Source organism: Pleurodeles waltl, chromosome 3_1 (genome assembly GCF_031143425.1).
Source record: "Pleurodeles waltl isolate 20211129_DDA chromosome 3_1, aPleWal1.hap1.20221129, whole genome shotgun sequence".
In the NCBI taxonomy this organism is placed as follows: Eukaryota; Metazoa; Chordata; class Amphibia; order Caudata; family Salamandridae; genus Pleurodeles; species Pleurodeles waltl.
This window is the reverse complement of record NC_090440.1, coordinates 14,164,761-14,190,694: the sequence shown is the minus strand read 5'-3', so window position 1 is coordinate 14,190,694 and position 25,934 is coordinate 14,164,761. Positions and strand designations below refer to the sequence as shown.

The 25,934-nt window shown below is 47.4% G+C and overlaps 1 protein-coding gene and 1 non-coding gene across 7 annotated transcripts in view; both read right to left on the bottom strand.

Annotated features, from left to right (window-relative positions):
• The window catches only part of CKAP5 (cytoskeleton associated protein 5), a 627,586-nt gene that overhangs the window by 124,827 nt on the left and 476,825 nt on the right, over positions 1-25,934 (bottom strand). For all 6 annotated transcript variants that reach the window (XM_069221686.1, XM_069221689.1, XM_069221691.1 and 3 more), the window contains 4 exons: positions 13,732-13,905; positions 10,415-10,535; positions 9,853-10,032; positions 3,006-3,193 (listed from right to left, as the gene is read on the bottom strand). In XM_069221686.1, coding sequence (XP_069077787.1) covers positions 3,006-3,193; positions 9,853-10,032; positions 10,415-10,535; positions 13,732-13,905 — 663 coding nt within the window. The remainder of the gene's footprint in view (positions 1-3,005; positions 3,194-9,852; positions 10,033-10,414; positions 10,536-13,731; positions 13,906-25,934) is intronic.
• LOC138286300 (small nucleolar RNA SNORD67) lies at positions 10,254-10,363 on the bottom strand. The gene has a single exon (XR_011201953.1). It is a non-coding gene; the product is annotated as a small nucleolar RNA SNORD67 (small nucleolar RNA).

Sequence of the window (25,934 nt, the reverse complement as noted above, 5' to 3'; positions counted from 1 at the left end):
GGCCCAGGGGGGTTGTCTCGGGCTACTCACGGGGTCGCAGTGTGGGCTCAGTGTGGGATATGGTGCTGCAGAGTGGTATGGGGACTGAATACTAAAGGGCCCACTTGGGGGGTGGGGGGGTGGTGTCAGTCTATATCTGAATTAATGAAAGCAGAGGGAGAGGATGGCTTAGTCCTTGTGGCTAGTACCAGGTCTAGAAGAGTGTCTGAGGTGTGGACTGTGGGCTACAGGACCTCGGTCAGGATATTTAATTTAGATTCTATAGTAGGCAAAGGAAGCTCCAGAACGAATGCAGACGTTCACATTATGGAACAGTAGGAAGATGCAAACAGGAGAAAGGGAACAGATGGGTCCAAAAATCAATTATGGGGAGGAGTCAATGCAAGTGGCCACAGCCAGGCCCTGAAACTCCTCCAAGGTCTCTTGCGGATCATTCGGATATGAATCTGTAACCAAACACAGATTGGTGCTCATGATTACTGTTCCTCCAGGAGACACAGTCCCCCTTACGGACCTATGTACAGGTGCTAGTGGTTGTGAACCAGTAATGGCTGCTCTACAGCTTGAGTGCCCAAACTACGCAGGGGCTATCTAAAGAAATGAACTAATGCAGCTTGTTTCAACTCCGTGTACTGAGGGCTGCTAACCAGACCTCAGTGCCAGTGCCCGACCCCAAAACATGCAAGGTATATTGGCTATACCCAATTGGCATAGGCTAACTTGCCTGTAGGTTGCTGGTATATGGAACCCAGAGCATGTCATTTAGAGAGCCACGACAGGGATTACAGTCCTGGGTGTGACACATAAAAACAAGTCTCCCAGTCTGCCACTGCAGAATGGAAGAGTAGTTTTAAACTACTAGCCCGACTGACATAAAAAGCCCTGTCAAAGCCAACCCCCCCCTTGGCAATATATACAAGTCACCCCTATGGCACATCTACCAAGCCTTAAGGAAGTGAGAGCTTATTTCATGGGCAGAACATTAATTTGACATGTTCTGAAAAGTAAAAGCAAAACTCTGTGGAAAGGCTCGGTAACCCCATTGGCGAGCACTGGGTTACTCTCTGTCCCCCTCAGCTGTTTTAACTCCTGATCAGTGCGACTAAAGTTGATACCCCAAGGTGTGAAACAACTCTTTACATTAATTTTGACTTACGAATCAAGTCAGGCATAATGTAGCTGGTTGCAGTGTGCAAAATTTAAAAATAGCCACTTGCCTTTAGTCTCTTGTGCCGTAAATGGTTACACACGGACCCCGTCTCCAAGTTAAGCTTCCTGCCCTCCTGGGGAGGGATGCTAACAACGCCCAGTAACGGCGACAGATGCCTGCACTGGAGCTGGCCCAAAAGGCGAGCTTCAAAAGGACAAGTTGGTTTTGAAGGGCAAATAGGCAACACTTGGGAGAGCGACTGCTCCAATGTTTACGTACAGACTGCACTAGGGACAGGGAAGGGGAACAGTTGCCAAACTGATTTTCCAGGGTCTTGGATACTCCTCTTGGAAGCCACACCTCTGGGTTGGGCTATGGTGCTCTGGTCGCCGAGAGCGGTGTTCTGCCATGTTGGGAGTGGGAAGAATGGTGCATCCTGGGAACGCCAGATGCGACCCTTCGCAGGGAGCATTAATCAGGAGGGAGGGAACATTGTAGCCCACTGGCACCCAGAACTGCGATCTCGACTGGACGGAGGACTGCCCTGCCTGTAGAGTGCAGGCGGCAAAAACTGCGCCAGTATAAACTGCACCTGCTGAACCTGGGGGCTAGCAAAGAAGAGGACTGTGCATATTGAGTTCTGCTCATGAAAAGGTAATCTCGGCAGCCCACCCGAAGCAAAGACTCCAAGAGTCAGTTGGCAGACCTCTTGTTCACAGCACACAGCGCCAGGTGGGACAAGTTGCTAGCCCAGAATCTTCATCTCACTGCCAGCTGCCACCGTACAGCAGAGACCATGACACAATGCTCAAAGTTGCACCTGTTTTTACTAAGCCCGGGAGAGTTGGAATGCAGTTTGGTTTCCCAGAAGGTAGGTTTTCACGCAAAGAATGATTTAGCTGTGACCACGATACAAGGCAACTGGTGGCCAGTGACGAATGAACTTGTACCAGGCCCGAGAGGATTTTGAGGGACGTCGATCCTGTGACCTGGAGTGCCTCACCCCCTTCAAGGACTGAGTAGCTGCAGTAAGACCCCTGTTGACTGCACTGCATCCTTGAGCATCTTTAGCATCCTGTATCACTTGCATCAGGACCACTTCCATAGGAAACCATAGCAAAGGATAAATGTGCCTGGTATTGGCAGCGAATTGCTTCTATCTTGGAGGCCACTGAGGACCTTGCTAGTCCCCCTGACTGGCTTTCCACGAGAGTTGGTCACCTAAAATGACTACAACTAGCCTAACATTTTTAGGGAAAACGTTTCCAAGTGTCAAATTCAGTAAATCTACTAATGCTTTTTGCAGTTGAGAGAAATGCTTTGATTTACTATACGTTGTAACTGAAAAATACTGATTTGTTTCTTCTAAAATATACATCTTCGGTACACCCTGGTGTATTTATTTTGTTGTAGTGTCTAAAATGCATAAAAAGTCAATTTCTATCAACTGGTGCCAGATTGAGTGTCTTCTCAATTTCTTCAATTCTTTGGTGCTGTTTAAATGCTTCACATTTGTTCCTTTGTGTAGGCTTTGCAGCTCAGAACCATACCTACCCAGAGTTGAGCTAAACGTTTCACAAATGAAACCTAAAGGTCCTAAATGGGCTGGGGTAGGAAGCTCACTCCCTATATTGTGTACTAAAAAGAACACCACCACTCAGAGTCCAGTGGATCCCCAAGTGGACATGCTATCGGATCCAGTCCCATCTGTAACAGATGAGTAAGTCCAAGGTGAATAAAGAACATGGTCACAGGTTAAGACATTCACAAACCCAGCTGCAAAAACTCTTCAGGTACTGTTTTTTGACTGGTTTAAAGGTCACTCAGAGAAGGCTATCAAAGGAGCTTCACATACCTCAGAATGTTAGTCTGGTCTGATTTCTCCAACACCTTAACAACCAGGAGGTTTACAGACCGGATGACCTGCTGCCCCTCCTCCAAGTCTTCAACCCTTGAATCCAACATTAAGGTGATGAGGCCGTGCATCAAGTCTTTCAGCACCCCCGTGGAAGCTTCTCGGGCCAGGTGCTCTATCTGGAACAACTGGAAAACAAAACATACCAAGTATGTGAGAAACTGGTGTCCGAGACTGACTAGGCGAACAAGTTATTTACCTTCAGTAATGCTCTTTCTGGTAGAGTCTATCTAGCTATATAGTGCTCACCTTTTGGGCGTGCTCCAGGCGTCAGACTGATCAACATTGTCTCCACTGTACCTCTGCACTGATGCAGTTTCAGAAATTATGTGCAGGATCTATATAGGCACCACTCCCGCACACGGACGTCAGTTCTTTTTAAGAATGTGTGCATCCCCTAGACACAAAGCCCCAAAACCAAACTGGTAGAATGTGCAGAGTCCTAGACCTGGGATCTGTTTAAGGACAGGTATAGACAGAACGGGGAGGATGGGAGGGCAGTTTGCAGCTATATAGTTTACCAGACAGAGCGTTACTGAAGATAACTAACTTGTTCTTCTGATAGCTGAAGATACCCCACCTTGTGAATAAGTAACACAATAGCACCTTATGGGAGAGCGACTGAATTGATTCAAATCAGAAAGCCCTGTGCAGGAAAGTGCCCTATTTCTTGGTATGGTTACCTTCATTTTATGCCTGTGTTGGACTGTTCACTGGTATCTGCTAACGAAAACCCCAGTTATTTTGCTCTCTCCCTTAAAACTTGTTAACTGTACCTTTTTCTTCCCACAATTGGCAAACTGGTACACCCATGTAAGTCCCTAGTATATGGTACCCAGGGCATTGGGGTACAAGGGGATCCCTATGGGCTGCAGCAGTTATTATTCTGCCACCCATAAAGAGCCCATGCAAAGGGTACTGCAGGCCTGCCATTGCAGCCTGCGTGAAACGGGTGCACTCACTCATTTTCACTACGTCACTGCACCAGGTAATTAAGTCACCCCTATGGTAGGCCCTCTCAGCCCAGAGGGCAGGGTGCACGTACCTGTGTATGAGGGCACTCCTGCACTAGCGGAGGTGCCCCCAGAAACTCCAAATCCATTTTCCTGGACTTTGTGAGAGTGTGGATGCGATTTTACGCAGGTACTGAACATAGGTCAGTCTACCTATGTCCAGCTACATAATGGTAACTCCGAACCTGAGCATGTTTGGTATCAAACACGTTGGAATCATACCTGTAGGAAGTTGGCTCTGTATGCACTATTTCAAAGTAAGGAATAGTATGCACAGAGTCCAAGGGTTCCCCTTAGAGGTAAGATAGTGGCAAAAAGAGAATACTAATGCTCTATTTTGTGGTAGTGTGGTCGAGCAGTAGGCTTATCAAAGGAGTAGTGTTAAGCATTTGTTGTACACACACAGGCAATAAATGAGGAGAACACACTCCGTGACAATTCCAGGCCAATAGGTTTTTGTATAGAAAAATCTCTTTTCTTAGTTTATTTTAAGAACCACAGGTTCAAGATTTACATGTAATACTTCAAATGAAAGGTATTGCAGGTAGGTACTTTAGGAACTTTGAATTAGCAAAATAGCATATAGTTTTCACATAAATGACAGCTATTTTAAAACTAGACAGTGCAATTTTCAACAGTTCCTAGGGGGAGTAAGAGTTAGTTAGTTTTTGCAGGTAAGTAAACCACCTACGGGGTTCAAGTTTGGGTCCAAGGTAGCCCACCGTTGGGGGTTCAGAGCAATCCCAAAGTTACCACACCAGCAGCTCAGGGCCGGTCAGGTGCAGAGGTCAAAGTGGTGCCCAAAACACATAGGCTTCAATGGAGAAGGGGGTGCCCCGGTTCCAGTCTGCCAGCAGGTAAGTACCCGCGTCTTCGGAGGGCAGGCCAGGGGGGTTTTGTAGGGCACCGGGGGGGGGGACCACAAGTCCACACAAAGTACACCCTCAGCGGCACGGGGGCGGCCGGGTGCAGTGTGCAAACAAGCATCGGGTTTTCAATAGAAAGCAATGGGAGACTGTAGGAAGTTGGCTCTGTATGTGCTATTTCAAAGTAAGGAATAGCATGCACAGAGTCCAAGGGTTCCCCTTAGAGGTAAAATAGTGGTAAAAATAGATAATACTAATGCTCTATTTTGTGGTAGTGTGGTCGAGCAGTAGGCTTATCCAAGGAGTAGTGTTAAGCATTTGTTGTACATACACATAGACAATAAATGAGGTACACACACTCAGAGACAAATCCAGCCAATAGGTTTTGTTATAGAAAAATATCTTTTTAGTTTATTTTAAGAACCACAGGTTCAAATTTAACATGTAATATCTTGTTTGAAAGGTATTGCAGGTAAGTACATTAGGAACTTTGAATCATTTCAATTGCATGTATACTTTTCAAGTTATTGACAAATAGCTACTTTAAAAGTGGACAGTGCAATTTTCACAGTTCCTGGGGGAGGTAAGTTTTTGTTAGTTTTACCAGGTAAGTAAGACACTTACAGGGTTCAGTTCTTGGTCCAAGGTAGCCCACCGTTGGGGGTTCAGAGCAACCCCAAAGTCACCACAACAGCAGCTCAGGGCCGGTCAGGTGCAGAGTTCAAAGTGGTGCCCAAAACGCATAGGCTAGAATGGAGAGAAGGGGGTGCCCCGGTTCCGGTCTGCTTGCAGGTAAGTACCCGCGTCTTCGGAGGGCAGACCAGGGGAGTTTTGTAGGGCACCGGGGGGGACACAAGCCCACACAGAAATTTCACCCTCAGCGGCGCGGGGGCGGCCGGGTGCAGTGTAGAAACAAGCGTCGGGTTTGCAATGTTAGTCTATGAGAGATCAAGGGATCTCTTCAGCGCTGCAGGCAGGCAAGGGGGGCTTCCTCGGGGAAACCTCCACTTGGGCAAGGGAGAGGGACTCCTGGGGGTCACTTCTCCAGTGAAAGTCCGGTCCTTCAGGTCCTGGGGGCTGCGGGTGCAGGGTCTTTTCCAGGCGTCGGGACTTAGGTTTCAGAGAGTCGCGGTCAGGGGAAGCCTCGGGATTCCCTCTACAGGCGGCGCTGTGGGGGCTCAGGGGGGACAGGTTTTGGTACTCACAGTCGTAGAGTAGTCCGGGGGTCCTCCCTGAGGTGTTGGTTCTCCACCAGCCGAGTCGGGGTCGCCGGGTGCAGTGTTGCAAGTCTCACGCTTCTTGCGGGGAGATTGCAGGGTCTTTAAAGCTGCTCCTTGAAACAAAGTTGCAGTCTTTTTGGAGCAGGTCCGCTGTCCTCGGGAGTTTGTCTTTTTCGAAGCAGGGCAGTCCTCAGAGGAGTCAGAGGTCGCTGGTCCCTTGGCTGGAGCAGAGTTCTTTTGGAAGGCAGGAGACAGGCCGGTGAGTTTCTGGAGCCAAGGCAGTTGTTGTCTTCTGGTCTTCCTCTGCAGGGGTTTTCAGCTAGGCAGTCCTTCTTGTAGTTGCAGGAATCTAATTTTCTAGGGTTCAGGGTAGCCCTTAAATACTAAATTTAAGGGCGTGTTTAGGTCTGGGGGGTTAGTAGCCAATGGCTACTAGCCCTGAGGGTGGGTACACCCTCTTTGTGCCTCCTCCCAAGGGGAGGGGGTCACAATCCTAACCCTATTGGGGGAATCCTCCATCTGCAAGATGGAGGATTTCTAAAAGTCAGAGTCACCTCAGCTCAGGACACCTTAGGGGCTGTCCTGACTGGCCAGTGACTCCTCCTTGTTGCTTTCTTTGTTCCCTCCAGCCTTGCCGCCAAAAGTGGGGGCCGTGGCCGGAGGGGGCGGGCAACTCCACTAAGCTGGAGTGCCCTGCTGGGCTGTGACAAAGGGGTGAGCCTTTGAGGCTCACCGCCAGGTGTTACAGCTCCTGCCTGGGGGAGGTGTTAGCATCTCCACCCAGTGCAGGCTTTGTTACTGGCCTCAGAGTGACAAAGGCACTCTCCCCATGGGGCCAGCAACATGTCTAGTGTGGCAGGCTGCTGGAACTAGTCAGCCTACACAGACAGTCGGTTAAGTTTCAGGGGGCACCTCTAAGGTGCCCTCTGGGGTGTATTTTACAATAAAATGTACACTGGCATCAGTGTGCATTTATTGTGCTGAGAAGTTTGATACCAAACTTCCCAGTTTTCAGTGTAGCCATTATGGTGCTGTGGAGTTCGTGTTTGACAAACTCCCAGACCATATACTCTTATGGCTACCCTGCACTTACAATGTCTAAGGTTTTGTTTAGACACTGTAGGGGTACCATGCTCATGCACTGGTACCCTCACCTATGGTATAATGCACCCTGCCTTAGGGCTGTAAGGCCTGCTAGAGGGGTGACTGACCTATACTTGCATAGGCAGTGAGGCTGGCATGGCACCCTGAGGGGAGTGCCATGTCGACTTACTCGTTTTGTTCTCACTAGCACACACAAGCTGGCAAGCAGTGTGTCTGTGCTGAGTGAGAGGTCTCCAGGGTGGCATAAGACATGCTGCAGCCCTTAGAGACCTTCCTTGGCATCAGGGCCCTTGGTACTAGAAGTACCAGTTACAAGGGACTTATCTGGATGCCAGGGTCTGCCAATTGTGGATACAAAAGTACAGGTTAGGGAAAGAACACTGGTGCTGGGGCCTGGTTAGCAGGCCTCAGCAGACTTTCAATTGTAAACATAGCATCAGCAAAGGCAAAAAGTCAGGGGGCAACCATGCCAAGGAGGCATTTCCTTACAGAGACCAAGGGGGTTTCTTCAGCGATGCAGGCAGGCAAGGGGGCGGGGGGGCTCCTCGGGGTAGCCACCACCTGGGCAAGGGAGAGGGCCACCTGGGGGTCGCTCCTACACTGGAGGTCGGATCCTTCAAGTCCTGGGGGCTGCAGGTGCAGTGTCCCTACCAGGCGTCGGGTTCTTAGAAGCAGGCAGTCGCGGTCAGGGGGAGCCTCTGGATTCCCTCTGCAGGCGTCGCTGTGGGGGCTCAGGGGGGTCAACTCTGGCTACTCACGGTCTCGCAGTCGCCAGGGAGTCCTCCCTGAAGTGATTGTTCTCCACAAGTCGAGCCGGGGGCGTCGGGTGCAGAGTGCCAAGTCTCACACTTCCGGGTGGAAACGCATGTTGTTTCAAAGTTGCTTCTTTGTTGCAAAGTTGCAGTCTTTGGTGAACAGAGCCGCTGTCCTCGGGAGTTCGTGGTCCTTCTAGATGCAGGGCAGTCCTCTGAGGTTTCAGAGGTCGCTGGTCCCTGGGGAAAGCGTCGCTGGAGCAGTGTCTTTACAAGTGGGGAGACAGGCCGGTAGAGCTGGGGCCAAAGCAGTTGGTGTCTCCGTTTTCTCTGCAGGGTTTTTCAGCTTAGCAGTCCTCTTCTTCTTAGGTTGCAGGAATCTGAGTTCCTAGGTTCCGGGGAGCCCCTAAATACTAAATTTAGGGGTGTGTTTAGGTCTGGGGGGTTAGTAGCCAATGGCTACTAGCCCTGAGGGTGGCTACACCCTCTTTGTGCCTCCTCCCTGAGGGAAGGGGGGCACATCCCTAATCCTATTGGGGGAATCCTCCATCTGCAAGATGGAGGATTTCTAAAAGTTGGAATCACCTCAGCTCAGGACACCTTAGGGGCTGTCCTGACTGGCCAGTGACGACTCCTTGTTTTTCTCATTATCTCCTCCGGCCTTGCCGCCAAAAGTGGGGGCCGGGGCCGGAGGGGGCGGGCAACTCCACTAGCTGGAGTGTCCTGCGGTGCTGTGACAAAGGGGTGAGCCTTTGAGGCTCACCGCCAGATGTTACAGCTCCTGCCTGGGGGAGGTGTTAGCATCTCCACCCAGTGCAGGCTTTGTTACTGGCCTCAGAGTGACAAAGGCACTCTCCCCATGGGGCCAGCAACATGTCTCTAGTGTGGCAGGCTGCTGGGACCAGTCAGCCTACACAGATAGTCGGTTAAGTTTCAGGGGGCACCTCTAAGGTGCCCTCTGTGGTGTATTTTACAATAAAATGTACACTGGCATCAGTGTGCATTTATTGTGCTGAGAAGTTTGATACCAAACTTCCCAGTTTTCAGTGTAGCCATTATGGTGCTGTGGAGTTCGTGCATGACTCCCAGACCATATACTCTTATGGCTACCCTGCACTTACAATGTCTAAGGTTTTGCTTAGATACTGTAGGGGCATAGTGCTCATGCACTTATGCCCTCACCTATGGTATAGTGCACCCTGCCTTAGGGCTGTAAGACCTGCTAGAGGGGTGACTTTTCTATACTACATAGGCAGTGTGAGGTTGGCATGGCACCCTGAGGGGAGTACCATGTCGAATTAGTCGTTTTGTCCTAACCAGCATACACAAGCTGGCAAGCAGTGTCTGTGCTGAGTGAGGGGACCCCAGGGTGGCATAAGATATGCTGCAGCCCTTAGAGACCTTCCCTGGCATGAGGGCCCTTGGTACCAGGGGTACCAGTTACAAGGGACTTACCTGGATGCCAGGGTGTGCCAATTGTGAAAACAAAAGTACAGGTTAGGGAAAGAACACTGGTGCTGGGGCCTGGTTAGCAGGCCTCAGCACACTTTCAAATCAAAACTTAGCATCAGCAAAGGCAAATAGTCAGGGGGTACCCATGCCAAGGAGGCATTTCCTTACAAAGAGTCATTTGCAGGATTTACTGCTTCCTGTGTTCACATCACTGGAACATTTTCATTGAGCCCTCAATGCAAAAACACCATCAAAACTCTTGTTTAAGGTAAGATTTTTAAGATTGTAAAAGAAGATTCCATACTGTAGACTGAGAACATCGACAAAAGTCATCGACAAACAGGTATGGTAAGGGATCTATATGGTAAAACTGCTCTTACCGAGATCATATTCCCAATGATACAGCTGTATAACTTTACAATCTCGTCCTTGTCCAGTCTGTCATCCCCCATGTGCGTATGGTAGATTAGACGTAGCTGCATAAAGGTGGCAATAAGGAACTGATCGATGTGACCAGACATGGCTTCAGCTTTATCCTCTTGTCTTAATACCTCATCAATCTGCAACCAAAATCACCAAATCAACATTTAGAAAGTACTGACCCGCTAAAGTGTGTCAATCTTTACTAACACAAGGCAGTGAAATGTTTACAGTGAACAGCCCATACCTTCTTCCCACTACCCCATCATCCTCCCTTCCCTAAAGAACCAATACATTTGAAATACGTCAGTTGCATTCCTTCCAGTTCAGGTAGATTAGAAATGTGACAAGTTTCCCATGTTGCGAGTCAGATGGCCCCTGTGCACATGGCTTTGTCACCAGGGTGATACGGAACAGAGCCAGCATCACAGACGCTGCAGCTCTGCCGAGGTGCAACTCATCACCCGCACAACATGGCAACTTGTGCAACCACTGACATGGACATGATACAAGTCACCTTACCTGAGCCAAAGCCTGAATGCTGGCATTAATATCCCCACTCGCTACTTGCGAGATCACAAAGTTGATGGTTGAAGCAGTGTTACTGTGCATGTCATCAAAGTGAGGGGAGACTGTACGCATCCTGAGGAGCAAGGAAAGAAGTGAGTAAAGCTTGTTACTCTGCAGGTTTGTACAGATTCAAAACAGTTTTTCCAAAGTGTGGCAACAATTCCTTCCTATACTCTGAAATCCCCACAATAAGCAAAAAGAAACCCAGAAAACCACCATGATCTGTGTGTAGGAAAGTACCATCTTGCCTGGCATGTTACCCCCATTTTTCACTGTATATATGTTGTTTTAGTTGTATGTGTCACTGGGACCCTGGTAACCCAGGGCCCCAGTGCTCATAAGTGTGCCTGTATGTGTTACCTGTGTAGTGACTAACTGTCTCACTGAGGCTCTGCTAATCAGAACCTCAGTGGTTATGCTCTCTCATTTCTTTCCAAATTGTCACTGACAGGCTAGTGACCATTTTTACCAATTTACATTGGCTTACTGGAACACCCTTATAATCCCCTAGTATATGGTACTGAGGTACCCAGGGTATTGGGGTTCCAGGAGATCCCTATGGGCTGCAGCATTTCTTTTGCCACCCATAAGGAGCTCTGACAATTCTTACACAGGCCTGCCACTGCAGCCTGAGTGAAATAACGTCCACGTTATTTCACAGCCATTTTACACTGCACTTAAGTAACTTATAAGTCACCTATATGTCTAACCTTTACCTGGTAAAGGTTAGGTGCAAAGTTACTTAGTGTGAGGGCACCCTGGCACTAGCCAAGGTGCCCCCACATTGTTCAGAGCCAATTCACTGAACTTTGTGAGTGCGGGGACACCCTTACACGCGTGCACTACATATAGGTCACTACCTATATGTAGCTTCACCATGGTAACTCCGAATATGGCCATGTAACATGTCTATGATCAGGGAATTGCCCCCTCTATGCCATCCTGGCATTGTTGGTACAATTCCATAATCCCAGTGGTCTGTAGCACAGACCCTGGTACTGCCAGACTGCCCTTCCTGGGGTTTCTCTGCAGCTGCTGCTGCTGCCAACCCCTCAGACAGGCAGCTGCCCTCCTGGGGTCCAGCCAGGCCTGGCCCAGGATGGCAGAACAAAGAACTTCCTCTGAGAGAGGGTGTGACACCCTCTCCCTTTGGAAAATGGTGTGAAGGCAGGGGAGGAGTAGCCTCCCCCAGCCTCTGGAAATGCTTTGTTGGGCACAGAGGTGCCCAATTCTGCATAAGCCAGTCTACACCGGTTCAGGGACCCCTTAGCCCCTGCTCTGGCGCGAAACTGGACAAAGGAAAGGGGAGTGACCACTCCCCTGACCTGCACCTCCCCTGGGAGGTGTCCAGAGCTCCTCCAGTGTGCTCCAGACCTCTGCCATCTTGGAAACAGAGGTGCTGCTGGCACACTGGACTGCTCTGAGTGGCCAGTGCCACCAGGTGACGTCAGAGACTCCTTGTGACAGGCTCCTTCAGGTGTTAGTAGCCTTTCCTCTCTCCTAGGTAGCCAAACCCTCTTTTCTGGCTATTTAGGGTCTCTGTCTCAACTTTAGATAACGAATGCATGAGCTCAGCCGAGTTCCTCTGCATCTCCCTCTTCACCTTCTGATAAGGAATCGACCGCTGACCGCGCTGGAAGCCTGCAAACCTGCAACATAGTAGCAAAGACGACTACTGCAACTCTGTAACGCTGATCCTGCCGCCTTCTCGACTGTTTTCCTGCTTGTGCATGCTGTGGGGGTAGCCTGCCTCCTCTCTGCACCAGAAGCTCCGAAGAAATCTCCCGTGGGTCGACGGAATCTTCCCCCTGCAACCGCAGGCACCAAAAAGCTGCATCTCCGGTCCCTTGGGTCTCCTCTCAGCACGACGAGCGAGGTCCCTCGAATCCAGCGACACCGTCCAAGTGACCCCCACAGTCCAGTGACTCTTCAGCCCAAGTTTGGTGGAGGTAAGTCCTTGCCTCACCTCGCTGGGCTGCATTGCTGGGAACCGCGACTTTGCAAACTTCTCCGGCCCCTGTGCACTTCCGGCGGAAATCCTGTGTGCACAGCCAAGCCTGGGTCCACGGCACTCTAACCTGCATTGCACGACTTTCTAAGTTGGTCTCCGGCGACGTGGGACTCCTTTGTGCAACTTCGGCGAGCACCGTTTCACGCATCCTCGTAGTGCCTGTTTCTGGCACTTCTCCGGGTGCTACCTGCTTCAGTGAGGGCTCTTTGTCTTGCTCGACGTCCCCTCTCTCTGCAGGTTCAATTTGCGACCTCCTGGTCCCTCCTGGGCCCCAGCAGCGTCCAAAAACGCCAAACGCACGATTTGCGTGTAGCAAGGCTTGTTGGCGTCCATCCGGCGGGAAAACACTTCTGCACGACTCTCCAAGGCGTGGGGGATCCATCCTCCAAAGGGGAAGTCTCTAGCTCTTGTCGTTCCTGCAGTATTCACAGTTCTTCAGCCTAGTAAGAGCTTCTTTGCACCAACCGCTGGCATTTCTTGGGCATCTGCCCATCTCCGAGCTGCTTGTGACTTTTGGACTTGGTCCCCTTGTTCCACAGGTACCCTCAGTCAGGAATCCATCGTTGTTGCATTGCTGATTTGTGTTTTCCTTGCATTTTCCCTCTAACACGACTATTTTGTCCTTAGGGGAACTTTGGTGCACTTTGCACTCACTTTTCAGGGTCTTGGGGAGGGTTATTTTTCTAACTCTCACTATTTTCTAATAGTCCCAGCGACCCTCTACAAGGTCACATAGGTTTGGGGTCCATTCGTGGTTCACATTCCACTTTTGGAGTATATGGTTTGTGTTGCCCCTATCCCTATGTTTCCCCATTGCATCCTATTGTAACTATACATTGTTTGCACTGTTTTCTAAGACTATACTGCATATTTTTGCTATTGTGTATATATATCTTGTGTATATTTCCTATCCTCTCACTGAGGGTACACTCTAAGATACTTTGGCATATTGTCATAAAAATAAAGTACCTTTATTTTTAGTATAACTGTGTATTGTGTTTTCTTATGATATTGTGCATATGACACTAAGTGGTACTGTAGTAGCTTCACACGTCTCCTAGTTCAGCCTGAGCTGCTTTGCTAAGCTACCATTATCTATCAGCCTAAGCTGCTAGACACCCTATACACTAATAAGGGATAACTGGGCCTGGTGCAAGGTGCAAGTACCCCTTGGTACTCACTACAAGCCAGTCCAGCCTCCTACACTGTGAAAAGATGGGAGCAGCCCAAAGGCCATTTTTGCAAATGAAGAACTTACTTGGGTTCAGGGATCATGACTGGTTCAAAGATCTCATCCAGTTTGTGCTGCACGAGAACCGGCATCTCACATCTCACTGCACCGGTGTCATTCTCAATCTCATCCAGGTCCAGCTGGAACTCACGAGGGACTGTATGTGTAGGTTCGGAGTGCCCGCCCATGGACCGAGCTTGGCTAAGGATACAGAAAAAGAACATTATATTGTGACTGAAGTCCTAACACCATCTTGGTAGGCTCAGACCACCTAAAACCAATCCTCTGGACTCCACAAGACCAAACGAGAACCATCACAGCACCGGGCAGCCAGGTTCACACCTTGGAACCAATCGCACGACAGCGGAAAACAGCACTGGTGAAAAAGATACAGCACAGTGAATACACCTAAGGATCTTCACACAATTAGCATCGCTCTAGACTGCATGACCAGAAGCCACCGCCAGAAATAAGGATTAAAAATAAGATAACGCCTTCTTTGTACATCACTATGGCTGGAGGCTTTTAAGTCAGTACACAGCAGCATAATTACAGTATCACTGGGTTTATATTAAATGAAGGCTAATGAACTAGAGAGGAGTCAACCCTGCTGGAATTCACACCTGACATATGAAGGTTTAAGTGGTTACATTTTAATGCCTTAGATTAGAAGGCTCAGAATGAAAAAGTAACATCTTTTCTGAAGAATTCTCTGTAGAAGCGGACTGTATATACTATCTCAAAATGAGGTATAGTGTGTACAGAATCCAGGGGTTCCCTGTAGGCTTAACAGAGGCTAAAGTAGATAACACTAATGTTCCTTTGTGGTAGTGTGGTCGAGCAGTTAGCCTTATCAGAGGGTGCCGCCAATCATTTGTTGTACACAGTCCAGAAGTGAGGCACACACTCAATGAATAACTCCAGGCCAATGTATTTGTATAGGAAAAATATATTTGTTACTTTGTTTCTAGAACCAAAAGATTCTCGTTGCAGGTAAGTACAGTTGTAAGTATGTATTAGTTATGTATCAAATGTACTTTTAGGTTTGGCAAATAAAACAGTTTACAGGCAAGTAACAGTATTCACTTTGAAAAGCTGACAATTTTGCAGAGTTATAGTTCCCTTAGGGCACGAGTTAGTTACTTGAGTTAACCCACTAGAGACGGTGAAAAAAAAAATATATAAAGCATTATTTATATACACATCTATACACCCTATAGCAAAGGCTAAAATGGCACTTTCATTAGATTTTAATAATCCTCTTACTGGACTAACATTTCTGTAAGAACAAAACGGTGCAAAACCACAGCTTTTATTAACATGAAAACTAAAAAGGAACTCAAAGGTATTATTAGCCAATAGGCTGCATTTAAAAGCACAACAGGACACTATTGGCAACGTGGCTCTAAGGCCTCCAGGACCGCCTGTGTCCCATCATGCCCTAGGCTGTTGGGTGACAGGTCAGTACTTTTTATGGTAACAAAGAATAACTGAATTAATTATACACTGCTCTAAGTAAGATGTGTCTGGGGGAGGAGGGCGGGTTGCTTATGACTGAGGAGAATTCCTCTGGAAGAGAACTAGGATTAGAGTTAAGTTACTTATCCTTCCTTTCCAGGGGATCCTCTTCAATAGTCCTAAGAACTGAAGAGAATAGCAAGCCCATCCCATACTCCAGTGGATTAATCAAAAGCAGAACATAAGGAAAATGTTACTTACCCAGTACAGATCTGTTCATGGCATGTAGTACTGCAGATTCACATGCTTTGTATAAGTCTGCCATCTAGTGTTGGGCTCTGAGTGTTACAAGTTTTTCTTCAAAGAAGGTTTTAGTCACGAGATTGAATGACTCTTCCCCTTGGTGATAGTGTGCATGGGCATCAAGTCCTTTGTTAGATTGTTTTCCTGCAGGAGGGTGACAGAGTGTAGAAATGTATATGTACATACTTACCTAAAGTACCAAAACGGCTACAGGTATCCAGGGAGGAGGGAGGGTGCACGTGAATCTGCAACACTACATGCCACGGACAGCTGTACACTTGGTAAGTGACATTTTGCGTTCAGTGGCATGTGTAGCTGCAGATACACATGCTGTGCATAGACTGTAAAGGAGTCCCCCTCCCAGAATAAGGGGTGGCTAGCCTGTAAGAGTTGGAGTAGTCTGAAATTGTGTTTTAAGCACTGCTTGACCAACATTTGCTTGTTGGCGAGAGACCACATCCATACAGTAGTGTTTAGTAAACGTGTGTGGTGTGGACCATATGGCTGCTTTACATATGCTTGCCATTGGTATATTCCCAAAGAATGCCACTGACGCTCCTTTCTTCCTAGTAGAATGTGCTTTAGGAGTTAATAACTGTCTTTTAGCCTTAAGACAGCAATTCTGATTACATTTTACTATCCATCTGGCTAATCCTTGTTTGGAAATAGGATACCCTTTTGAGGTTGTTGAAAAGCCACAAAGTTGTTTAGATTTTCTGAAATCTTCTGTTCTATCTATATAATGCAGGAGAGCCCTTTTAACATCAAGGGTGAGAAGAGCTCTTTCATCAACTCAATCTGGCTGTGGAAAGAAGACTGGCAATTCCACTGATTGATATGAAATGGTTAAACTACTTTAGGTAGGAATTTTGGGTTTGTCCTAAGGGCTATTTTATTTCTGTGAATTTGAAAGAAAGGTTCTTCTAAAGCAAATGTTTGAATTTCATTAACTCTTAACGAAGTAATTGCTACTAAGAAAGCAACCTTCCATGATAAACTGTAGAGGGCAAGAATGCATGGGGTCAAATGGTGGGCCCATAAGTCTTGTGAGTACGATGTTAAGATTCCAGGCTGGTGGAGTTCTAGGTGGAATAATTATTTTAAGGCCTTCCATGAAAGCGTTAATAACAGGAATCCTAAGCAAAGAAGTATGCTGTCTGTTTTGGAGGTAAGCAGCTATTGCTGCTAAATGGATTTTAATAGAGGAATATGCAAGATTTGCTTTTTATAACTGCAGCAAATAACAGACAATATCCTGTACTGATGCTTTAAAGGGAATGTTTTTGGGTTGACAGTAATATACAAAACGTTTCCATTTAGCTGCATAACACTGTCTAGTTGTAAGTTTGTGCGCTTCCTAAAGTCAGATGGAAGCTGTAGATAACCAAACTATGACCTTAGGAGCCAAAATCACCAGGTTGAGCACACTGGGATTGGGATCCTGATTTGACCTTTGTTCTGAGTCTAAAGGTCTGGTCTGTTTGGAAGCTTGCAATGTGGTACTACAAACAGATCCACCAGTGTTCTGTACCAGTGTTGACGCGCCCACGTGGGAGCTGGGAGTATCATAGTGAGGGAGGTGTGAGATCTTGTTGATCAGAAATGGAATTTGTGGGAGAGGCGGAAAAGCGTAAGCAAATATCCCTGACCAATTGATCCATAGAGCACTGCCCTTGGATTGAGGGTGTGGGTATCTGGATGCGAAGTTTGGGCATTTTGCGTTTTCGCTTGAGGCAAAGAGGTCTCTGTGTGGGGTTCCCACATTAGGAAGTATTGTTGAATCACTTGTGGGTGAATCTCCCATTCGTGTATTTGTTGCTGCGTCCTGCTCTCTAGGTGCACTAGTTGTTTATCCCTGGGTTATACTCCGCTAGTAGTTGAATGTGACTGAACTGCCCATTTCCAAATTGTCTGTGCTAGAACGGAGAAGAGTGTCTCCCCTCCTGTTTTTGTAGATAATACACTGTGGTCATGTCTGTCCTTATCAACACTGTTCTGCATGTGATCTGTGGTTGAAAAGCTTTGCATGCTAGAAACACTGCTAGTAATTCCAAATGGCTTAAGTGATAGTTTGTTGAATGGAGTTCTATTCCTCTTGTATGGTGAGGTTGTTGGAGGGCTCCCAAAACGGTCATTGATGCATCAGTTGTGATTATGGTCCTGAAATGGAAGCCCTTTTAATAAGTTGGTGTGATTCCACCATTGCAGTGTGGAAAGTTTGGCGGTCCAACACCATAAGATTCTGAAGTTGACGGTGTGCTTGAAACCATTGTTGCGAGAGACTGCTGCAGGGGTCTCATGTTTAGGTGTGCACTGGGTACTATTGCTATGCATGATGCCATCATTGCCAAGAGTTTTGTGATGAACCTCAGTGTGTAAGTGTGGTTGTACTGTAGTTGAGATATAAGATTGTGAAAAGTTAAAATTCTAGGTGTGTTTGAGTACGCTAATGTTGATGTGCCCAGAATTGCTCCCAGATATGGTTGCATTTGTGCTGGCTGTAAATGTGATTTTTGGTAATCGATTGTGAATCCCTGGTTGCGTAGGGTGTCCACTGTGTGTGCTGTTGACAGGTTTGAATTGTGCTGGCTTTTATGAGCCAGTCGTCCAGATAGGGAAAGACATGTATATTTTGCCTTCTGAGGTATGATGCAACCACTGCAAGGCATTTGGTGAATACCCTTGGTGCTGCGGTTACTCCAAAGGGAAATACCTTGAACTGATATTGTTTGTCCTGCTATTGCAAATCTTAGAAATTTGCGATGTGCTGGAGCAATGGGAATGAGGAAATAAGCATCTTTTAAATCTAATGCTGTCATGTAGTCTTGTTTCTGTAGCAGGGGAATGACGTCTTTTTAGAGTGACCATGTGGAAATGCTCTGAGATAATGTACTGATTGAGGTGTCAGATCCAAGATCCCCAAAGGGGAGCTGGTGAAGCACAGAAAAGTGAAATGCTTGTCTCACCTAGAACCATAGGTACCACCTGTGGGACTGCAGGACAGGCACGAGAAAAATCAGTGCTCTGCAAATCCCATGCCATCACCCAGCTGCCTGGACCCAAGTCAGATAGAACATGGTCCAGTGTGAGCATCCGGAACTTGTCCTTCGAGAAACAAGAAGGGTGAAGCTTTAAATTGGGGTGAAGCCCTCAATTCTTCTTCTGTACCAGGAAATAACAGGAGTAACATTCAGTTCATATTTTCCTATGCCATGATTCTCTTGCTGGCTCCTTTCTCTAAAAGGTTCTAAACTTCCTGCTGCAAGATGAGCAAATGATCCTCAGACACTTGCTCTGGTGTCAGTGCAATGGGTGTCCGATGCACAGAAATGGTAAAACATCCTTGCTGAACTGACACCCATCTGCCAGACGTGATGCTGTGCCTACCTTATCCTGCCTGGAGGCAGGAGGATCAGGGGACTAAGCAGGATGTTGTCACTAAGGACCTGAACCTTGTCACCCAGACCTCCGGCACCAAAAACGTTTAGTGGTATGTTGTCGACGTCCGCATTGCCTTTTTGCCAGACCTCTTCGGAAGTCTGGAAAGTGGCAATACTGTTCAGGACACTGTTGCACATGTGCAGAACGGTCAATGGTGCTCACTGTGGCTCTTCTCTTGGAGCTTCTCAAAGGCAGTCTCTGCCTTTCCCCTGAAGAGATTGATGCTGTCAAATGACTGGTCCATTAGTGGCACCTGAAGATCACTCGGATAGCCTGTGGATCCCATTCTGAGCACCACGCTGGTACCAACTGCACTGCTCAGGCACCCAGTGGTGTTCAGCATGTGGCACCACTACATCGTGGCTATCCTGCATAATCTGTGCCAGACTGAAGCAGTGTTACTCAAGGACTATGTGCAAGATCACAGACCACCGAGAATCTCACAGACCACGTCCCCTAAACGATATTAAGTGTCCCAAGAGGAAACTACCATTGACTGAGGAGAGAGAGCCTGGCTGAGAACATTCTCTAAGCTTGGATTCCACCTGGAGAGACAGAAGGGAATGCTTGTTGACGCCTACACCACTAAACTTAAAGGTATAGGGCGTTGGAGAAAGTAAGGTGGGTCACCAGGAGCAGAGTGGCAAAAGCCCAGTGCAGAAAAATGGCTCCTTGTTGCAGTTACACCCCTCCCCCCAAAAACACTTATTGGTTTGATATTGATGCAGACGACTGAAGTGTGCTGGGACACGGCTAACCAGGCCCCAGCACCAGTGTTCTTGCACTTAAAAATGTATAATTGTTTCCACAATTGGCACACCCCTGGCCCACAGATAAGTCCCCTGTAAAAGGTACCAGTGGTACCAAGGGCCCTGTGACCAGGGTAGGGCCCTAAGGGATGCAGCATGTGTTGTGCCTCCCTAATGTACCCCTCACCTAACACATGCACACTGCCATTGCAGATTGTGTGTGTTGGTGGGGAGAAAAAGGCAAAGTCGACATGGCATCCCCGAAAGGATGCCATGCACACAATACTGCCTGAGGCATAGGTAAGTCACCCCTCTAGCAGGCCTTACAGCCCTAAGGCATGGGGCACTATACCACAGGTGAGGGCATAGCTGCTTGAGCAATATGCCCCTACAGTGTCTAAGTACATTCTTAGACATTTTAAGTACAGTGTGGCCATATTAAGTATATGGTCTGGGAGTTTGTCAAAACAAGCTCCGCAGTTCCATAATGGCTACACTGAACACTGGGAAGTTTTGGTATCAAACATCTCAGAATAATAAACCCACACTGATGCCAGTGCTGGCTTTATTAAAAAATGCACAGAGGGCATCTTAGAGATGCCCCCTTTATTTTACCCAATCCTTCAGTGCAGGACTGACTGGTTTGTGCCAGCCTGCCACTGAGGGACGAGTTTGACCCCCTGCAGGAACTGTAACACCTGGCGGTTCTGACCCCTTAGCAGAAACGTTTGACTCCATGGGGTGAGGGCCTTTGTGCTCTGAACCCAGAAACAAAGCCTGCTCTGAGTGGAGGTGCTTCATAGCCCCCCCCCCCCCCTGCAGGAAATGCAAAACTTGGCAGTGAGCCTCAAAGGTTCCTGCCTCGTGTTACACTGTCCCAGGGCACCCCACCTCCATGCAGAATCCTCCATCTTGGTTTGGAGGACAAGGACCAATAGGGTTAGCAATAGGCCAAATTCCAGGTGGTCCATTGGCCCAGAGCAGGTCCCCAGACAATTCTGCCCTTCTTGTCCAGTCTGTGGCTTCTCGGAACCACAGGTGGTGTAAGTTTGGGATCATCATGAACCCTGACCAGTGGACATCCTAACCACCGGAGATTAGAACGGTAAGTCAAGTACTTACCTCAAAACTGCACTAACTTTCCCCCACGGGTCTATTCTGAAAATTGCACTGTCAACTTTTAAAAGTTGAGTGCTACTTGCCTATAAACCGTTTTTCGCCAAATCTAATCAAAGTGCTATAGATACATATGTTCGATACTTATTTGCAAATGTACTTACCTGCAACAAGATCCTTTGGGGCTAGAAATAAAGTAACAATATATTTTTCTAATACAAATACATTGGCCTAGAGTTAGTCATTGAGTGAGTGCCTCATTTATTGACTATGTGTACAACAAATGCTTTGCACTACCCTCTGATAAGTCTAACTGCTCGACCACACTACCACAAAAGTGTGTTAGTATTATCTACTTTAGCCTCTGTTAAACCTCTCAGGAACCCCTGGACTCTGTGCACACTTTCTCATTTTGATATAGTATATACAGAGCTGGCTTCCTACACCTGGGAAATCTGGTTCAAATGGAATGTGTGGGTGATATGCTCCACAGTCGGGAACCAGGACTGAGGCGCAACCTGACATCTATGCAGCTATCCTGACTTGAATAGCAGGAAGGAGGAGTCACGCTTCTGTTTCATATGCTGCCTCTTTGATGTAGTTACCTGATGACTTGGAGGGAACAGTACCTTGTCAGGGAATGCTTGAGAATGGGTCCAAGTCCTTTACTTCGACTGGGTCCAACCCTCATGCGCTGTGTGTGGTGTAGCAGAGATTGGCTGTGCAGTTCAGAGTCGACTCAGTGCCACACAATGCCACCTTACCAGTCCACAAGGAAGCTACTGAAAAATGATCTGGCTCCAGTCTGGCACTTGGGGGTGGAATGAAGATCAGGAACCTTGGCTGGTATAGTTTACAAGCACAGAATCTGAAATCGCTAAGTTTGTATTGCATGATGGGAAAAAATGAAATTGTGTATAGCTTGTGTTGTAAAGGGTGACACGGCCTCTGCATCATGCGCTGCTAAATAACTGACACGAACACCACAATATATGTATGCAAGAGGCTCCAAGGGTGGGTTCCTCCGCTCTGACCACGCCTGCCAGCCCCCATTATCTATTACCTGCGACCCACGTGACCACTGGGCCAAATTCAACATAACATACAAAATGGAGGGATGGGACCAAAACTCCCTCCCACCTCAGGGTCACGTTAGTGCTCGCTGCCCAGTTAGGTCACTGGCACAACACTAAATACATCTTTATGCCACCTCTTATTTTCATAAGACTGGAAACTTTGGAACACTAGTTGAAAGTTCCATCTCTTCAAAGGGTTATTTGGATCCTTCAAGAACCTACATCTCTCTCAAATTAACCCTTCATCACGTTTTCAACTTCACCTGAGAAACTTACAGGCTATGTTCTGAATGTATTTCTTACTTTAGGCCTGTTCCCTCAATTACTAAACTATGTAGCGTTTCACATAATTCAAGTTTGGTCTTCTGGTCACAAAACCACAGTAGAGGAAATAAGAATTTCCCTTTCTTGCCGCTTCCTTCCTATTCTTAAAAAAAAAAAAAGAAACTTTTTAAACCTCAAATCTAAACTGAAGAACATTCAGTACCTACAATAAACACTTTGTTAATCAGGGCGATACAATGATTTGGGCACATATAGAAAATTATAATAGGAGTGCTTGTGGCATAAGCCGTATGGACAGATTGTTACTCTATTGCTACCCTCACCCAGTCTCCGCTGAAGGTCTGGTACACAGCCAAGCCAGACGGATGTGTGGCGGGCTGTGTGAGTAGGAAGGGCCTGGGAGTGAGGGTCCGTCAACTCTCAAGACCACCACATTCATGCAGAGTCCACATTAAACATCACCAGCTTCAGTTACAGGCAACTGTATCGGATTCTGCAAGTATTACATAAAAGGAGCTGGTACAAACAAGAATTTATAACAATATTGACACCTGGGAAATGAGTGCTCTCACATTAAATATTTAAGTGTCCACAAAACGCAAAATGATGAATGCTCAACCACACGGCGAGAGCAACCAAACCCATAACAGTTCTCTATGACACATGCAACAAATACTTCAGTCTTAATACGGGTCAGTCAATTAACGCCTCTGGGTCCACATCAAAAGCAACCCCCATGCACGGGTTTGAAGCACAAATCTAAAGTAATGTCTTCAGTTGCCATGAATGCAACTGCCTGGCCACCAGGCGTTTGAGGGCTCAAATTTAATTCCTATTCGGCCATCTTCCAATGCACACAAAAATGCAGTGGCCTGTGGATACAATTGTGAAGCACTGACCACTTTAGGCAGCAGCAGTGAACATTACCACTACTCCAGCGCACAAATGGACATTAATCTGGGCCAGAGTGGACAAGAGTCCAGCAGTTTGCTTCACCGTCCGTGTCGAAAGGCATTGCTAGGGAATGAGAAGCAAGAGTGATGTACTTACATTCTGTAAGTGCGATACATAATTCTGTCCATGGAGAAGCAGTGAAAGAAGGCACAAGACCATTTAGAGAAGACAAGAGACCAAACAAGCAGAAATTTAAAGCAGACTAACATGATGACAGCACAACTGACAAACAATGAGAAGATTACAGAGAAAAGCCCTCCAGATAGGAATGGAATAGAAAAAATAAGATTGCATGAAAACCCCAATTTCCCTTCAATATTATCACACATTAAGTATTTAGAAAAGTATTAAAATCTAGCCACATTTAGGCAGCGTTGTAAGATGGGAGTTGTGATGCCCAACTCAACACCAAATTTATTAGAAGATCTTGGATTCCAAGACAGCGAGTGTGTGGAGGTCTCATTAGGACTATAGAATAACCCTTATAACAGGTAAGGGCCAGGATAAGATACTCAAGAAATACTTCTCTATAAAATACAAAAAACATAAAACTCCATTTGAACACAAGTTCTTGTTGCCATCTTATCGATTCTGCAACAGTTTTGACAGTGCCACAAAGCTTTATTTTTGCAGTGTATCCCATGCAAATGCTAAATATACTCTATAAAAATTAACCTTACCACCTACTAGGTCATTATCATTCTACAAAATACTTCTAAATCAATGTAATGTATTATCAAGTAACAGTATGTTGGGGTAAAGTTTTAAGTAGTGGGTCTGTGGATGGACACAAAACAAAGGTCCTGCAGAACCGAGGGGGCAAAATGACCTCTCAGCGAACCAAACTCATAATTAACATATGGAGAGAAATGCACAAAGCTAACTGGTTAAAATCCAGGAGGGGGACTAACTGCCATGAAGTGGTTGCAGCTTTGGCCCTGGTAGATTGCGCTAGCAGTCCTTGCGGCGGCTGCTTTCTGGCCAGTGTGAAGCAAATCTAAATACCAAGCACAATTCAGGAGGAGATGGTTCTTTTCTGCAGGCCTGCCTCCCCCCCCCCTCCCTCCCACTGTCCCCCCCTCTAAAGAGAATCCACCCAGTGTTCTTTGGTATAACCTAAGCTCAGTACTCTTGGGGTTAAACCGAGGAGTGTCGTCTCAGAGGATGTTGTGAGAGGTACTGTTAAACTGTGCCGAGCACAAAGCCTTATCAGGCGGATGACAAAAACAAAAAGGGGGTCTGGCAAATACTGCACCAAGCCACAAATTTCTCCCAACAACAAGCATATACAGTTTTTGCAGAGGGACGTAGGCTGCCCAAATGAGATTAAACACCTCCTGAAAAAGGTCTCAGGTGCTCAGCAGTTCCACTCAATCTCAGAGCTTGAAAGTGGAGACTGAATTACCAGGGGCAGAATCCTGATGTGCAATAGAAGATCTTCCTGGAGGGGCGGCCTGACCGGAGGACACAAGCTCCACACTAGGGGTTATGGATTCTATACTCGCTGTGCCTAACAGAGCCACTAAGATGACCTTGGCGTGCTAGGTTCGGATCTTCGAGAACTCAAGGCAGAAGTGGTATCGACGGAAAAGCATAAAGGATTACAGAGTTCCACTTGAAGCAGAACAAGCCTGAGCAAGAGCAGTCTTCGGAACTCCATCGGTCAGTAGTGCTGGTTGTGCCACCCGGGAGGTTTTTCCGCAGGGCGGGCTGGGACTGGTAGCCGCAGGGCGGGCTGGGACTGGTAGCCACAGAGTGGACTGGTGGTCCAAATTTGCCATTGAAAGCAACGGCAAAGCATCCACTTTGTAAATCACCCCTCAGGCAGGCCAACCGAGCCCTAAGGCGGGTGCAGCATATGACACGGGCAGGGCATGTAGGTTACATGTTCGGACAGTGAAAATTCCAAACTGCAGTTTTTACACCTAAAAGGCGAGTGTAGGATTACACGCTGACCTTAGTCGTGCGGAATCCTCAACATGGCGACCAAAGCAGGCACTTCTAGATATCAAACTCCTCGTTACATCGTTGGACTTTAGTATCAGGTCGAAGTTAGTCTAACTTACTGTAGTGTGCTGCTTTTAAAAAGCGGTCACTGTCTTTAAAACTCCTGTGCTTTCCCGGGCACACATGCAACCTGTTCCAAGAGACAGCAGTCCGCTCTCCTGAATGGACGTGTTAACTAAGAAAGGGAAACAATGAGGGAGTTCAGGTGGAGGTGTCCTGCAGAAAGCCACAAAGGTGTTGGCCCCAGAAGGTAGGCTTCAAGGGGGAAGCCACCTTTGAAGGGTAAATGTGTAATACTAGGATGGAGGGCTGCCCCATTCTTTAGACAGACTTGCAGGCAGAGAGGAAACACCACTTGCCATATCGGTTTCTCCATGGGTGTATAACTCTGAGGTGCCTCTTTTCCGGCGTGGGTGCCATCTTCAGAGGGGGCAGAATGGTGCATCCTGGGATGGGAAAGTGCCATACTCCACAGGAAGGGATCACCAGGTGGGAGGCAACCTTGTAGTCTATTAGTTACCAAACTAATCTTGACCTGGGGGTACTTTCCAAGCATGAAGAGGGCACTCTAGGACCCCAAACTCAGATGTCAAATGACCTGGAAGGACAGAAAGATTGCCCTGCTGCACAGAGTAACCAGCAGAGGCTGCACCTGGTGGCCAGCAAAAAAGACTGTCTGCTGTGTCCTGCTCAAGGAGACTGTCTCTAGAGCTCAAAGCCAAGAGACTCCAAGGGAGCCTCCTGCTCAATGCACTGGGAAACAGCTGAAGAAGCCCGCTGGGGCAAGTTGGTTGCCAAATTTTTACAATAAGGAGGAGATGGGTAAAGCTCTATGATGCCT